The sequence below is a fragment of the Diabrotica undecimpunctata genome, chromosome 1, assembly GCF_040954645.1.
Source record: "Diabrotica undecimpunctata isolate CICGRU chromosome 1, icDiaUnde3, whole genome shotgun sequence".
NCBI lineage: Eukaryota > Metazoa > Arthropoda > Insecta > Coleoptera > Chrysomelidae > Diabrotica > Diabrotica undecimpunctata.
In genome coordinates this window covers 118,118,849-118,137,123 of record NC_092803.1, presented here as the reverse complement: position 1 = coordinate 118,137,123, position 18,275 = coordinate 118,118,849, and the positions used below count along the sequence as shown (strand labels likewise).

The 18,275-nt window shown below is 33.8% G+C and overlaps 1 protein-coding gene across 4 annotated transcripts in view; it reads left to right on the top strand.

The window, feature by feature from the left end:
- The window catches only part of LOC140452879 (uncharacterized), a 560,593-nt gene extending 542,557 nt beyond the window's left edge, over nucleotides 1–18,036 (top strand). For all 4 annotated transcript variants that reach the window (XM_072547230.1, XM_072547219.1, XM_072547224.1 and 1 more), the window contains one exon: nucleotides 10,001–18,036. In XM_072547230.1, coding sequence (XP_072403331.1) covers nucleotides 10,001–10,131 — 131 coding nt within the window. In that variant the 3' untranslated portion in view covers nucleotides 10,132–18,036. The remainder of the gene's footprint in view (nucleotides 1–10,000) is intronic.
- Nucleotides 18,037–18,275: the final 239 nt, after the last annotated feature.

The following is an 18,275-nucleotide window of genomic DNA, read 5'->3' as shown; positions in this document are numbered from 1 at the left end:
TGAATATAATTTTACGATGTCTGGCGTATATAAAAAGGGGCTTAATATATATTTCTAAATGATTTAAATAAGCCGTAAGATTGATTTTGTTAGTTTACAAATTAACAAAATAAAAAGTTAAAAATTTATATTTTGGCCACGATATGACTAGTTTTGAGGAAATTGTCGCTCGTCATAGAGCGGTATGTTTTTCACTAGAGATATGACAAAATTACGTAGATAGTCTCTACCTTCTTATCCAGATGAGGAATGAACAGGAATGGACTCATCTGGTATCCACAGCGAACTTTTAAATGTAGATCTTCGCGACTTTAGTCTGTACTCAGGAGATAGTGGATACTAGTGGATAGGACCTTCTTTGAAAGGTTGGCGTGTTATAAAGTCAAATGAGTTCATCATGATAATCTCCTAAGCATTGTGTTTTTTTGTTTCATGTCAAAATATGCCTTGGTTCAGTTTTAATAGCCAAATGAATTTGCCACCCACAATTTAGGACTTTTGGATGATTATTTTGGAGTTATTTTATAAGGTGGCTTTGGTGACTGTTATCATTATGTCATATTGACACTTGTTTACCTATGACATTTTGTTTACCTATGATTGATCATGGTTCTTAGTGTCGAAGATTGTGAGAAAGCCGTTGCTCTGGTTGAAGATGGACGAAATTATGAATATGTGGCTAGAGTATTACACACTCATCCCTCTACCATCCAAAGGGTAGTGGAATGTTTTATACGAACTAAAACAAACAAGTGTAAAGGGGGAAGTGGCAGGAAGCGCAAAACTGCCGCTTTAGATGATCATTTTATACGAGTCAACGCTTTGCGGGTTCGTCATTTAACAGCGGTGCAAATAAGAAATCGACTTCAGAGGTTCAAGGCAATAATTTAAGTATATTTACAGTTCGTCGAAAATTACATGAATTTGGTTTGCAAAGTTGCAGACCAGAAACTGGGCCCAAATTACTTCCACGGCGCAGAGTGGCTAGACTACAATTTTTCAGGGAACATTTACATTGGAATTTAGGACGATGGAGTAATGTTCTTTTTACGGATGAGTCGAGATACTGTCTTCACTCATCAGATGGAATATCCCGAGAGGCGCACACTAAATTGGTATTTATTGAGGGTTCGTTGACTGCACACCGGTATATTGAGGACATTTTAGCGAATCACGGAGTACTCTTTTCTCAATATATCGGTGATGATTTTCTATTAATGCAAGGTAATGCACGACCCCACTCTGCAATGTGTGTCACGCAATATTTAGAGGAATTTGGTATTAATAAAATAAACGAGCCAGCGTGTTCGTCTGAATTCAATAGAGCACGTTTTAGACATGCTTGGTAGAAATATTAAAAGTCTTGAAGTCGCACCAGCCTCAATTAACGAACTTCGCTTGGCTCTAGAAGTGGAATGGCAAAACATCCAGCAAGATGATATTCGCAACCTCATAGACAGCATGAGCCGACGTGTACAGGCAGTGATAGAGGCTAGAAGAGGCAATACAAAGTATTAAGTTATTTTTTAGTAGTTTTTCTTTGTTGTTTGCGTACTTAGGTTAAGTTACATTCAAGTTGTTTTTTTTTGTGTTTTGTTATTGTTATCATTGTTCATTAAAACCAAGATCATGTCGTTGCTTTTAATCATTATTTAAATACAGTGCTTCTGGGATGTCGGTATGACATTCCTTCGATATCAGTCACCCCCATCGTCGTGTTACAAATTAATACAAAAGATAATGGTAATAATAGGAAAAGTCGTAAATTGTGAGTGGCAAAGTCATATCTCTCCTAAAAATGAACCAATCGATATTTTTACATGAAATAAAAAACATAATACTTAGAAGACATGGTTGAAACCGAAAAACAAGGTTTTATAAAAATCCGCTAACGGAATTATTCCACAGCATGTTTCAAAGTTAGGATAAAAAAGCACCTTTAGATTAACCCCGTATATTAAAAGTCAAATACAAAATTTTATTAAAAAACTCACCATACTAAATTAAAATTTATAAATTTTTACACAGTGCGCTAAAAATCATCAAAATAGGTCTAAAAATAAAAAAAAAAACTGAAATAATTTTACCAAAATTTACTCCGTTGCGTTTTTTTTGCATCTGAGTGTATTTCAAAAAATAGTATCTAAAACTAGATGTGAGAAGAGTGGTGGCAAAAGAGTAAATGCAAAAAAGTCATTACCAGCGGTAAAAGCAATGGAGTGATAGTTACAACTGAAGGAATTTACACGTTACATCTTCTTCTTGATGTGCCTATCCGTTACGAATGCGATCATCATGGCAATCTTTATCTTATCTGCAGCAGCGCAGAAAAGCTGCACAGATGTTGTATTGAACCAGATTCTGAGGTTCTTTAACCAAGATGTTCTTCTTCTTCCTGGACCTCGTTTTCCAAATATTTTTCCTTGCAGGATGGCTTGAAAGAGAGCATATCATACAGGTTACATAACTAAACTTTATCAGCTTTCAGTTTAATCCCAGTTTATATATACTATTCCTTAATATTTATGAAAATGTTTGATTTCCGAAGTGGAAACTGAAACGTCAAAAATAAACTTATTTTAAACTTATATTGTGGCTTATTCCCAACGAAAATAGTAATTGCATTTATGAAAATATAGTTAAAATAAGCTAAAACGGAAATTATACAAGCATTAATCAAGTAGTACTTTTTTCATGAACAATAAATTTTCCGGGTAATAATTTCAAGGCAGTTGCCCGAACAAAACACTCATAATTGCGTAGAAAATAAAGCACTTCAACAATGCTATTATGATGTATACACCGACTCCATAAAAAGATAACAAATCTCACATTTAGAAAAAAAAGTATGAAAGATGTGTTGTTAGATAAAGAATGAGTAATAGGTAATTACTTAATTAACTATTACGAGGGGGAGGGCTGTTTTAGTTTTTAATGGTTTTATGGGAGGTACTTGTGAAAATAAATGCGCATAGCTACACAACCTACCCACCAGTTACCAGTTATGGCTTTATAAATCAGAGAGGTTTTAATTACAGTCTACCAAAAAATTCATTGGTTTAGCATCCAGAACCTTTACACTTTAATTTATATCATTTATTCTAGCTACCAAATGAACGTATTATAAATCAATTTTTATATAAAATTTAGTAAATCGGGTAAATTATACACATATTTTTTCATGTCATTTTTTAAATTTAACAAAATATATTGCACTGTATGAGTATACAGGTTGGTAGAACATAACAGATAATATAATAAGGTTGTCATTTCTCAATCTACACTCGCGATCATAAAATCCGGGTCATTTTGAAAATTTCAAGTTTCTTAAATATTTTTGTCTCTGGTGCAGTAATAACGTTTTTTTTTTGGCTAATGTATTTTTTATTTGTCATCAATGTTTGTTTTGAAAGAAAAAAAAATGATTTTTTATTGTTTTTATTGAAAAAAACAGAAAACAAATCAAATTGTTGATAAAACAGACATACGAAAAAAAAAAAATGGAAAATACAGAACGTGGTAAAAAATCAGTGAAATTTCAATGACCAATATCGTGTATTGCCTCCCCTTGCTCTAATAACCTCTTGCAGATGACGGGGCATACTCTCAATTTTTCTCCGGATTACATGTTGTGGTATGTTATTCCACTCTCTCACTAACAGATCCTTAAGCTTCTGTGCGTTGTTAGAAGGAGGTGTATGGGTTTGAATACGTTTTTTCAAATCGTCCCAGAGATGTTCGATGGGATTCAGGTCCGGAGACCTAGCTGGCCAGGGTACCCTCGTAATTCCAACTTCGTCAAAGTATTACATACTGATCCTGGCAACGTGCTGTCGCACGTTGTCCTGCATAAAAACGGCGTTTTCTCCAAGCCCTGCCATGATGGGCATAACATGTTCTTCCGGAATCTCCGTAATGTACCTCCGTGCAGTTAGGGACCCATTTTCGATGAAGGGTAATTCTCTGTGGAAGTCGGAAGATATACCTCCTCAAGCCATGACCGAGCCTCCACCAAATGGCATTCATGGAGCAATGCAAGCTTGTGAAAATCGTTCACCGGTTCTCCTCCAAACTCTTACACGTCCATCGGATCCAGTTAGGCAGAAACGGGATTCATCTGAGAATAACACTTTGCTACAATCTGAGAATAACTCGAGGCACCCGGCGAAGTGGCGGTCCTCTAGCCATTACCCGAGAAGATAGTCAAGAGGAACGAAGTCTTCTTCTGACTGTTGCAACACTAAAATTGCGATTTCATACTTCCTCTAGAAGATTTTGATGCATAACCGCAGTTGAGGTCCGGTTTCGTAAAACGTGAAACACAAGTAAACGGTCATCTAGTGCCTTGGTCGTTCTTCTTTCTTCCAGAGCCAGGTCGCCTGGTTAGCAAACTTGCCTCCTGAAAGCGTTGAGGCACTCGTTGAACCGTAGAAAGGCTTACGCCAACAGTTCTTGCGACTTGCCGTTGAGTGTGACCCTCTTCCACAAGTGCAACAATTTGTGCCGTTTCAACAACACAGGCATTTCAACAACACAGGCAAAGGCATTTTTGTCAAAAAATAAACACTAATAATGGCACTAATAAACACTAATGGTGGTAATAATAAACGTTTGTCCGTTGCATTTGAACACTAATAATGGCACTAATAAACACTAATGGTGGCAATAATAAACGTTTGTCCGTTGCATTTGAACAGAAAGTCGAAGTACAAACGAGACATTTAAAACAAGCGGAGTTACAGGTAGCGTTCATTTTGGGAAGTGTGAACTTTACCGCGAAATCGGCACTATTGGAATTCTTTGTTACAAAGGAAACCGCAAAAATTCTCAGAAACATGCATTAGTTTGTATTTGTGTTATTATTATTTATTATAAAGCTCGTTAAAAATGAAATGTCGGTGATTTTTAAGGTGACCCTGATTTTATGATCGCGAGTGTATTTTAACTCTTGTTACTGATTTATTTTTCTTAGATAGATACTAAAGAACATTAGAGAATAATATTATTTTGAATTGATATCAGGTACTAACTGACTCCGAAAGATTTATGAATTATTTCTCTCAGAACTCAAAAAGCCAAAAAAATAACACTGTTGTTGCGATGATGAATAGAATTTTGCAAATTAGCGATGCTATTTTTATACAAAAGAATTTAAAAATATACAACATATTTTTGTATAACGGCTATCCTAGTAAAATTCTCAAGCAACTAATCTACAACTCAGACTTATATGATGGGCAATGTGATACCAATCCAACAGATCCCGTTATGTACAAAAAGTTACCTTACGTAAATGGCTTAACTAACAATATAGTTAGGATGTTCAGTGGAAATCCTAAAATCAGAATAGCTAAATATTATTACAGCATGTCCAATTCCAGCTGTAACAAAATTTGTGAATGGGGGCGTTGGACGCCAATGTAACAAAAACGTGTATGTGTAATGTAACAAAAGTATTTTGGTCTAATGTAACAAATTATAACAGAGCGCCAATGTAACAAAAAACAAATAAATTAAAGGCTGGCTAGCGGAATGTACCGGAGAGTGACTACTTAACACTCAAAAGAGGATTCGGCCAGTTTGTATGCATGTATATATGAATCATGTAAATGAAAGTGATAAAATATGAAAGTTGCTCTAAGGTATTATTTGAAATATTTAGTCTTCACCCCAAATTTAATACCTAGCCAAATATATACAGTGTAATTTATATGCTACCCACCACCATTTATGTACAGTCAACCTAGTTACTTATATACTAAAAAAATCCCTGGTTATACACAATTGATCCTTAATTATCTAAATTTACAAATAATAAAATATAATAAAAAATTTAATGATTCTACCTAAAAAGGTAATTTACTTGCCGACTAGAGATGTAACTCTGTACTTCGGCTTTCAATTGTATGTATTTATAAAGTAATAAGGACACTATCCTGAAGCGATAGATGCTCAAAGGTTTAAATATATAATAATAAAATATCAATAACGAACTCTCTGATTAAATGTGTACACATAAAACCGTGCAACAAAGTTGATAGGGAGGATTTACAACCTCAGCCTCTAGTTGACACTTAGTCTTTAAATATTACTTATTTAGTATTATTTAAAAAAATGACGTGTCTTTATTATATGATGTATATTATAGTATGATTTAAGGTTAAAAAAAATATATAAAAAAGAATATAAAATAGATAGTCTTAATAGATAGTTTTAAAGATAGATAATTATATGTTTTTAAGGCCGGGAAATAAAATAGAAAATTGATATGATTTTATATCATTACGATATCTAAATCCAGAATATTTCTTTATGAAATAATGTGAGAAATGACACATAGATATATCAACTATCAAAGGAAAAATCACGAGATTAGAAAAATAAAAATGGCTGATGGTTTTCATACTTTTTATTGATCATTGGATCCACTTACAGGCTAAGAGTGGCTATAAATCAAACGGTATACACAACAAAACAACGAAAACCTTTTCATCTTCTTCTTCCCAAAAAAATACTATTCTTAAAACAAATTTAGCACTACTCCCGCCTACTTTTTAGTTAACCCAACTTATCTTCCCATAAATTAGAACCAGAGTGAGCGTTAATTGCCAGTGCCATGACCATGTCTGCCAAAACTGCCGCTTGGAGTCGCTGTTGAATACCAACTTAGAAAATAAAAATTACGAAATATTAATGGAATAAGGATTTAAAATTTTTATTTAAAAGTGATTAAAGAATTATTGAAGTGACGGACTCGTTACGCAGCTTATTTCCAAATCTTAAATACCAGACACCGCTTCTAAATCGAAGTTATGTCATTTACCAACTTTCTTGTCTCGAATATGATGGGCAGTATATTTGACAAACATTGCAGTGGTTAAAACAAAGAATCACGCAACACAAAAGTGATTGCAAAACAAATAAAAATTCTTGTGCAGTACCCACACGCTTCCAGTATAACGGACCACACATTTAGTTTATCAGATATCAAGATCTTCGATACAGAAATCGACCATACAAAAAGATTTCTCGAAATGTACCACATCAACAAAAAAAAAATGTGTGAATGCTATGTTTGTATCTAATTGTGAGTTAATTTTGTAATATGTTCCTGAAGAAGTTGAAAAAATAAAAGAATCAACGAAATATCGAACTGCAGATCGCAAGTTCCGACATTTTAACACGATTACGTACGATACAACATACTTGCACGGTCAATTAGTACGAAGGATTTTCATCCAATTCTGTATTATATCTTCTACATAGACATGCCTTTTTAAAGAATACACAATTTAGTGGTTTACATTATTGTGCCTTTAGAAATATAAATTAAAAAATTCGATAACTATTACTGGCGGCTGGTGGCTTACGCTTTTTCGCTCTTATCTTTTTGGTTACATATTTTGTAGAACAGTTGCAAAAATGATGAAAGATAACGTTTGTTGTGTGGGAATCACTCGATTTTGCTTTGATGTACACTTCCTACATTTAACCTTGGCACCCTAAAGTCGTTTCGGATTATCAGGTGTGCCGCAAACCATTCCGGCAAAGATTCCGGATTAGAGGAAGTTTACTGCATAGTGGTTCCCCGTGATCGTCTGACAGTCAGGTGCCATTCTGTCATTCATAACAGTTTCTAACCATATTTTGTTTGAATTTAGTTTATTTTGTAAGTGTTGCAATTAACAGTTTTCTATATGTTTCTGTACCTGCCTTTAGTTTTGTTTTTATTTCGACGTAGTGAATAGAGTATCTTATGCAATTATACTTATTTAGAAATATTTACCGTATCATAATAAAAACTTCTATCTGTGTCGTTGTATGTCTCCTGCTCTCTTTATAAAATTTTGTTAATTACAAAAAAAAACTCAAAAGTGAGCACGTGTGGGATATAAGCTACTGATGTAAACAAAGTTGTTTACCATTCTCAGGTGATCAATTAGGTAAAATACCATGACATGTCTATGAACGATCACAGCACTATACTAATTGGTTTGTTTTATACATGCCGGCAAGCAGGCAATACAGACACACAGATTTTCTAGATAAAAAGCCTGTAGGGTAATTTTCAAATAGAGGAAAATATTTCAAATGGAGTGCAATCACGAATATGAAAAAACACGTAAATTACACGGTAATTAGAATAATTCTGGATCATCTGTTAGTTCAGTGATTTTTGTTTTCACCGAAAAAACTCATCTGATGTGTTTATTCATTACTGGTGTTAAAAAATCTATTTTCAGAGAGTTTCAATTATTAATATAATGGTAAATACAAAATCGTTGTATTTACAGGCAAACATGTTACAGGAAATTCATGAATAAAACAATATTTGAAATAGATGCAGTTGGGAATATGCAAAAATATGCGGATGAATAAATTTTTTATGCCTCTGGTGAAGAAATCCATATACAGGGATGTACCCTATAAGAGAAATAACCTCGAATTAACTAAATAGTTAATTCAAGGCAACAACCCTGAAACTTTAAAAATACTTAGTTATTATTATATTGTAGCCAAATTTCTTAGACGGTAATGCGTCTTTGGGAAATACGCATAAAACTTTAAATTTTCGAAAAAGTTAAGAAACTTGTAAAAAAACACTAGTAACCAAGTAGTATATATGAAGTATACACAACACATTGTTCAGTTGGCTTTTCGGGATATCGCAGAATGGTTCTAGTCAAATGAAAGTACTAGCTCATTCATTGGCAGTACTATTAGAAATCGCATTGCCATCAATTCCTTTGTGCGCTGGCACCCATAACAAAGTTACTTTGTTGTGCTTCTCGAGCTGTTAAAGATATTGGACAGTTAGAAGTTATAATACCAATGCAAAATGAATACAGCAATGAGATAAAAAGATCTAGAAGAGAAAGATGGAGCAACCTGCTTTAGGATCTCCAAAGGGATATTTGAGGGCAGTGCTTTAAGATTGTGTGAGATTGTGTGTACCGTATTGAAGGAGAGAAAGACAACCTACCCCCTGCCTGACGAGGAGAAACTCCGTTTAATACGGGAGCTCTTTCCCCAGGTGGAGTAAAAGTGTGAAAGGGATACCGGTTTCCTAGAGGCGGAACCCCTTACTGAGTTGAAACTCAACGAGGCTGCTGGACCGATGAAGATTCGAAAGGTACCTGGCATAGATGGAGTCATGCCGAAGACAGTAAAACTCGCCGCACCAAGATACCCGCATGTTTTCCTGAGATTGCTAAACAAAAGGTGGAGAGGTGGTGGACTTCCAAGTTAGTAGATCACCTTGGTTGTCAGAGATATATTTTTGCCAAATTAAGGCGTTTTTCCAAGCACTTTTGAGCGCAAAAATTAATTGCTAGTAATTCCGCTCGAAATATAGAAAACTTCCGAGGCTATATTAATAACGTAGTTTTAAGATTACTATCTCCTCTTCCGAATCCTTCATATGTTTTTAATTAGTATATAAAGTGATGGTACATTTTATAATTTGAGCATTTCGTTTAACCACAGTTGCCTAACAAGGTCGGGGTTTAGGATACCTGGCTTTTGGATAACGTTTATGCTAAATATACGTTTTAGAGTTATCCTCCTTAAATGGATGTGTAGTTTCGGTGGGTTTAGCATTTTCTTCAAATCAGTAGAGCAGCAAAGCGGCATTGAAACCATATATTTTTAGACCTGATGTCTCCATATCATGTTGGATAAACAATCCCTATTTTTGGGTAGTTTTTCATAGTAATTTATATTGGGACAGGCCCAAATAACAACTAATAGTTTTTTCTATTACAACCCTCTTATGTATTGTCCATATAAGGGCAAATTTTGCTTTTTTGTGTATGTTTGTACTCTTGAGTTTTTATCTAGTAACTATTTTGAATCGTCCTTATAGACATTTTAATTGTTATTAAAATGTCTATTATAATAATTATTATTATGTTTTTTTTTTTAATTTGTTTTGTTTACTATAATATATTTCATCTACTTAAAAAACTAAACTTTATTGACCATCTTTTCTTTGTTACAGATCTACAGCCGATAGTCACTGTGTTGGGAAACCCGCCCCTTTGCGTCGATGGCGAAACCCCTGAAGTAGCTTTCCATGGAGCATTACCAACTTCCTCGACGGACCAAAGTGAAAAGACTGTCCAGGTGTGACACCTCGGTGAGGCGTTTTAATGTTGGACGCGCGAAAGAGACTGGGTTTTAAGAAAACAAGTAGTTCCTAAGACTGAAAGACGGTGAGGTGTAAAAGTTCGCGCGGTAATGACTGACTAGCGAATAATTTTTTAAGAAATCCCATCTCAATGTATAAATATGTGTGTATAAAAACTAGTCCAAATCAAACTTTGCGAGATTTTAAAAGGAGCAAGTCGAGGTGTGACGATTTTATGCTCATGTCTAAAGTATCAAAAGCTTCAAAATTCATTTTAAACTCAAGAATTAACACAGTTTTACAGATGATATAGCTCTTTTGTTTCATTTAACTGTGTCTAGTTCTAGGTTTTCAAGAAATAATATATATGTTTTTTTCTTGTTTAAAATGTTTAAAAGTAAGTTTAAATAAGCAAAAATCTTCTTCAGATAATTGAATATTTTTCTGGTGATGTAATTAACGAAAAATGGATAACAGGATACAAGCTAGTTGGATTAACTGGAAGCAAATGAGCGGAGAGTTCTGTAATCGAAAAATCGGTCAAAGGCTAAAAGCATATAAGAAATAGTGCCTGCGTTAGTGTATGGCGGTGAATTGTGGCCTGTAAAGAGGATTTAGGAAGGGACAAGATCAGAAACGACGTGAAAAACCGAGAACAAGGTGGAAGGACTGTGTGGCAGAGGACTTGAGAAAGAAAGGTTTACGTGAAGAAGGTACGATGGATAGAAATAAGTGACGAAGAAGTGGGAACAGCGACCCCTGAAAAGGTAAAAGCTGAGGAAGAAGAAGATGAAGAGTATTACCGAGTAAATTCCGATAAAAATTTATTGGTAAGAATGACGATAAAAGTGAGTACTGAAATAGGAAAAACCAGTTTATTCTTGGCTGAAGGAAAATCTTCTTAAGTTGTCTATTCTTAAAGTTTCGAATATTGGCAATTAGCATGACTATCTTTACATTGCTGGTAGCTATTCGGAAGGAACATAGAATTAGCATTTAAAGCAAATATTGCGAAGACGAAAAGTATTTTAAATACGAAAACACAATATTTTAAAGATATTTAAAAATATGTATATAGGTATTTTCTGGGGAATCTTTTGGCACCAGTTAATCAAAAACTTAGACGTTGGTAGAATAAACAGATAATAAAAAGATTCAGTTACAAATTTTGAGACAACAGACGACAAGCTAGTTTAACATAGATCTATACAAAATATTGTCCAACAAAAAGGTTTAAAATCGCTATTAAGGGGAGGTGAGAATATAATATTATGGACTTACAGAAAACCTGAGCAATGGTTGGACCTAAAGTACCTTGCCCAGTGGACATTTTCCCAAGAGAGGGATAGGACAAAGGAAACACACGATCTATACTTCAGGGTTATACTTGGTATACAGACAGGTCTAAAAATTCAGAAAGGTCGCGTAAAGAAAGATTCAGTATTCGTAGCAATTTAAACACATTCTATTTATTTGCACAGATAGCCAAGTGGTCATTGGGATTCTCACCTACGGTGCTGTCTAGAATATTATAAAAATGACAAGAAGAATTCGGTAGACTGGCGGAACATAACACTGTCACATTAGTATTGATATTGATTTTAGGTCAACAAGGAATACGCGGCAATACGTTCTACTTGTCAGAAGAGAATCAGCTACAAAATACTTGGATGAAGAAGCGGCTGTAGGAGTGCCAAAATTAAAGCATAACCCTCACTGCGAAATTATACGTGGTCAAGCACATAACAAAATGTATGTTAGACGGACATGTGCTAATAAGGAAACCAACAACGACGACGAAAAACAAGCAGCAATCAGCTCATAACAGGCTGCCTTACTGGACATCCGCCACTCAAGGGACACTCGCATACAATGGGGGCGGTATCATGAAGTCTTAAGCTGCACAGTCTGTAGCGGACGACCTGAAATGATGGACATTAGATCGCAATCGGCAAACACTACTTGGGCACAATCATTACCTTCAAAAATATATGGTACACAACCTCTAGAGTCTAGACTGTACAAGCTGCTACAGAGTTCCAGAATTCTGGAATGGTATCATGAATGAATAAAAGATGTACCATAAACCAACTGACTGCAGTACGGTCGGTTTAAAATAGATGGCTTCTAAAAAACATCTTAAGAGTATTTTTATAAAAAAACTTGATAGGATGTGTATTGCGACCATTTATTTGTTATAAATCCAAGCACTTATGTAAATTTTATTTTTTGATTATATACATCTTATTTGGATTATTTGTATTGCACAGATCTAGGTACTAATAGTTTTTTTTTTTATTTTGAAGCTTTAGATACCGTATATTCGAATTCTTAATTCGATATTGTAAAGTCGCGAATATTTAAGTTTTGACTGTGTTATTTTTTATTAATTTTACTATTTATTTTAGAATTTTTTTAGTGGTAACGGCAATCTATTAACCTTAAAATTCTTCTATTTTTTAAAGTTTGTTCTTATGTGAATGTTAGTTGGTAACAAGTTCAAAACGTTTAAAAGTTATTTTGTGACTTGTTTTGGCTAAAGATGACAAAAAAATGATCAAATTAATTATCTAGAATATGTTTTAATTGTGTAAAAAACTTTGAGATTACCACCCATTTAGAAAAATGCAAGATTAATTGAATGAATAACGTTATGAAAAGAGCAGATATCAGCCTATGATTGTGGTAGTTGTCGCTTTAGTATGGACTGTTAGAAAGACTAGTGGATTGCAAGGAAGCAGTTGTCATAATTTGTTTGTTGAGAAAGGGTTATTAGGGTTACCGTAGTGACGGGTACCTTTGTTTCTTACCAGCTATACTATAGGAACGGCTCTTTGATTCAGCTTTGTTGGCTTGCTGCTTATTCGTATCGGCGATATCTTAGTGGCGTTGCTTCTAGGGTATCGAAGCTCGTTTCCAGCCAAGTTTGGAGTTTGACTAGGATCAAAGAACTTTCTTTTTGTGGAGCTTATAAGTATTTTCGCTAGGCGATGTCATGATATTTTAAGGAACTCTTTTGCTCTGATGCTGGAGTTACCTATTGTTCGTAGGACGTACTTTTTGCTGATAGAGCGGATTCTGCTCTCTATTGTAGTTATATCGGCCAGTTGGTGGATTACTGCCGACGGATAGTCTGCACTTTTTCTTATGATCTTACTTAAAATTTTGCGTTCTGTTATCATTATGGCATTAATTTTGCGGTTATTAAGGGAAGTGTATAGTACCGCTCTGCATTCAACAATTGGTTTTATAAATGTATTATAAGTGTGTAGGAGAGTTTTATAGTGATTGCTACTGAGTTTACCTGATAAAGCTCCGAGGAGTTTAGCTCTTCTCCGTATCCTGTCTAGAGTGTGATTAAACTCAATGTCCCAGTAAAATTCCTCTGGAAATGAATACCCAAATAGGACACCGATTTTTTGATGGGGGGTCTTTTTCCATAGAGCTCTATACGGTTGCCCTCCTCTTCCTATCGAGGAGTACCTGGATATCTGAAGAGAAAGGCGTGTGTTATTGACGGATTAAGGGTAGCTCTCCATTTATTAGACCATTTAAGATTTTTCGAATACAAATCCGTCGATCTGTCGAATACAGATTGATTTCTCCACGTCCCGTCGACAGTTCCTAAGAAAAATACTGCAGTATTGTCAGCATATAATAGGATGGTTTCGGTATTGCTTATGCAACAATAATTAATTTTGAATAAAATAATAATGCAACACAAATAACACATCTAGTGTTTTCTCCTCTAGCTCTAATGATAGAATGAGTTCTACCAGGTATAATGCGCAAATGATCTATGAATGCCTATTTAATTTGATTACATCATTTCTATTACGCCTTAGCTCATGATTTGTATACAGACATTATTCATACAGACATAATGTATGTATTAGTCGGCATTCATTTTGAATTTACCCGAAAACGATTTATGTTGTTCTCACATTCAATATCGCCTGATAACATAATGTAATCTTTTCCAACGGTAAGATTGTGTGTATGATTACATACTGCAAAACTCTCCTCTGATCGTCTTTATACTCTACTATGTCCATCAAGTCCCTCTAATTGTATTTTTCTTTTATCTGTGAAGGGAACGTTTTCCTACTCATTTTCATTTTAGTTCGAAAATTCTACTTGTGCAATCTTGTCATGTGGAAAAATCCGGTAATCTCGTAGGGAACCGTTTTGAATTTAAGCCAACTTCCTTAAGTGTCGTATTAACTATATTGGGTAATATAGTGGCTTATTTTGAATTCAACCATTCATACTGAGACACGCGATTTTGTAGAGATTTAGGTCTTAAATATTGGTCATCCCTGATCAATGCACTTCTTTGATTATTTTGGTCTATCTTGTATATTGTTCAGTTTCATTGTTCCCATTTATTATACGAAAAACAATCTGTTGACAGATGTTTAATATTTTTGCATTATTTTGTCTTTACCACTCATTGGCTGACTCGCAGTCCTTCTAATATAATCAGCGATTCTTTGTAAAGAAAATGAATCTAAATTTACAAGTCAATTGCTCAATACACACCTACAATATATACAAGCTAATAATTGGCTATAAGTATATCACTCATTGGCTAAACAAACAATTTTAACACAATTTATGGAACTTAACTGAGTCACTAAGTGAGTACCGCTAAGTATAAAAACACTCAAGCGAAAAAGTAATGGATATAATATCATTTTGACAATCGCAAGTAAAAACAATGTTATCGACTATATTTCATGAGAATTAACCTCAATTTTAATTAAAAATATATTTATTTCTTAAAATCACAATATTCAAACTTTAATTTATATGAGATGAATTGCAAAATACATAAAACCTTCTAGTGAAAAATGTATCATAAAAATTTTAAAGAAAAATAAACATCGAAAATAAAATATACAGTCCATATTTACTACTGTTATGTATTGTCCCACCTCTAATAAAACTTATTAAAATTTATGTTTAGTTGTAGGCCTAAGGAGTATCAATCAAACGACATAGATTTTTTAATAACCATATTCGACTTATGGGTTTAAATTTGTTGTCGGTACCACTAAATGTCCTTAATATTGTATTATATCCATATGTACATAAGATTTTTAAATAATTTTCTCGACAACTAGAAATATAAGTTCTTAAGAACAGTAAAATTTATTGTGAATATTAAAAATAAAAAACAAAATATGTATTTGTCGATCCTTCAACCTATAGTCGATGTAGCGATGTTGACTACGCATGATTTTAGCTTCGTTCTTTTAGCTTTGTTGAACGCATGTACTGGTGCAAGTAAATATGTATACTTTGTTCTATTTAAAAATCACAAATGATCGAGTTTATATCAAAATAAATAGGATACTCATTTGTTTGGTTATATTTTCTGAAAGTATAAATATGAAACATCAAATAATAATAAATTCCAACTTCACAAAAAGGAAGAAAATTGGTAATACACTATGATTTACGCAAGATATGTCATGTTCTCTTGTTCACATTATTGCAACGGTATTACTTGCACAGACAACCTCAAACATAAGATTTTGAAGCAATGTTTATGTTAAATATTTCACATTTTTGTCTCAGATTCATCTTGTCTTGTTCCAAGGTATATTAGTAATTCTTAATGCTCTTTGACTGAATATTCACTTCTCGGAATATAATCTACAAAATATTTGAGTAGATGCATTGGATTTGAAAATAAATAGTCTGAAGATGAAAAGTTTAAGTATCAATATTAATAATAAAAAGGCAAAATATATGTAGCCGGAGTAGACCAAACCAATCAAGCAGTTTAAATATTTGGACTGCGGAATTCTATGGTTACAATAAAAAAACAGATCGAAACAGGCGAAAAATGTGTTTCTGAAACGTCGAAAATCTGACTATTTACAGATTAGAGTTCAAATGCAAAAAATGTTATAGTAAATATAGTAAATGTTACAATTGACTGATTTTGTTATACTAGAAGCTTTGAATTTAAAGGCCTGCCTGATCCATTAACAATCTTGAGACTGTCGAAATATTAGTTCTATGCTGAATGGTGATAGGTGAATGTACTATAATAGAGGAAAACGTTCCATTTTCAGCAGTTACTACTGGAAGTAAAGATACAAGATAGAAGATAGCTGAAACGTAAAATTTTGTTACAGTTTTATACCCATTACTGATATAAATATAATAATGGAACTAAATAATGAATTTTTCAGCTCCCAGTAAGTTCAAAGACGGATCTATACATGGAGGGGCACATCACCTTGCTTCAACCGTATATATGGGGATATTTGCCGAATTTCTGTATTATCTAGTACTAGTTTATCTCTGATGTTGTGTGCTTTTGTATTTACCAGGAACTTAGTTTTCTTCATATTAAGCTCACGTTTATTATCAAGCCCTTACTGAGTTCCTCTTCTTCTTCTTCTTCATGAGCCATCTCCTCTAAGAAGGTTGGCACCCATCATGGCAATTCGCACTTTCAATACCGCTGCTCTAAAGAGGTCAGCAGAAGTGCAGTTAAACCAAGCTCACAAATTGTTTAACCAGGAGATGCGTCTTCTTTCGCAACTCCTTTTACCCTGTATTCTTCCTTGCATTATTAATTGCAACAAGTTATAACGCTCGCCCCTCATGACATGTCCCAGATATTGCAGTTTTCTGACTTTAATTGTATTTAAAACCTCTTTATCTTTTCCCATTCTTCTCAACACCTCGACATTCGTGACTCTATCCACCCAACTTATTCTTAATATCCTTCTCTAGGCCCATAACTCGAAGGCTTCTAATCTGTCCGAAACATCTTTCTTTAATGTCCAAGCCTCCAACCCATAAAATAATACGGTGAACACGTAGCAACTCAGAAGTCTTATCTTTAAAGAAATTGAAATGTCCCTGCTGCTACTGAGTTCGGCCAGCGCTAATTCACAGTTGGCTTCAGTATATAAATTAAACAATATTGGTGATAGAATACACCTTTGTCGCACTCCAGGGAGAATTTGGATATCTTCAGTCAATTCATTTTTAACTTTTGTTGTTTGATTCGAGGTCACATATACTTCTAATGTCTCTGAGGTCTATGTTTTTGGTAAAACAAAATTAAAAAAAAAGACGATTATGTTGCAGTCCGTCAAAAGCCTTCTCGAAATCAATTAAACGGGAATATGATTGTGAATCTTGAGTGTCTAGAGCTCTCCTAAATCTCATTTGTGTCTTCATCTATCTCTTATGTAATCTGTTGTTAATTACTGTTAAAGCAACTGCTGTTCATCAAATGTACTCGTATAAGGTAGTAAGATGTCAACAACATTGATAAACTTGGAGAAATATGCATCCTTATCATATCATATCAATCAATCAGTAAATACATTATCATTCTATAGTTAGGGTTTATTTCTAGTATATACACCCAGTGCTTTGATTATTAATTGAGTTACACATGCATATTGATTTAGGACTTGTTTATGTTTAACCACAAACGTAGCAAGTACGTAAATTGTAGCCTATATCAAGACTTTTTTGGCCTGTAAAATGGCACATCATAAAAGTGTTGTTTTACGAGGTCTACCTATTTATAATTTGATATCATATTTGGCAAAAATTAATATTTGACATAATTTTAACATAGTATATAAACTCGAATTTTTTAAAAACTTTTCAACAATATTTATCCTTATTTCCTTATCATAACATGTTAACCTTAACCTTAGCGTCTTGCATATACTCTGATAAAAGAATAAACAGTTTTATTGTGGAGTTGAATGCACCAGACCATGCGTGTCAAATTCAAATTTTCTTTGTACATAGTTAATTGTATTATAATTATTATCTATTATATAAGTTATTTTTCTATTGAACATCGTCTTAGTCCGTAACAGAGCTGAAAATTGTAAATATAATTATTATAATGATCATCAGTGGAATTATGGCGTTTTATTTACTTAGATTTTCCAACCACTTCCTGTTATTCCTTTTGAAAGGCGCTTATTAGGATTTAATATCGCGTGAAAATGACAAAATAGTGTAGACGCTTGCTTTTATTGTTTTCATAGAGATACCGTAAGTTATTATCTATCTGTAGCATATCGGCCAGATCCTTCTGGATGAATGTGGTCGTATTCGATTAAAAGATGAAATTTTATTTTATGTATGAAAG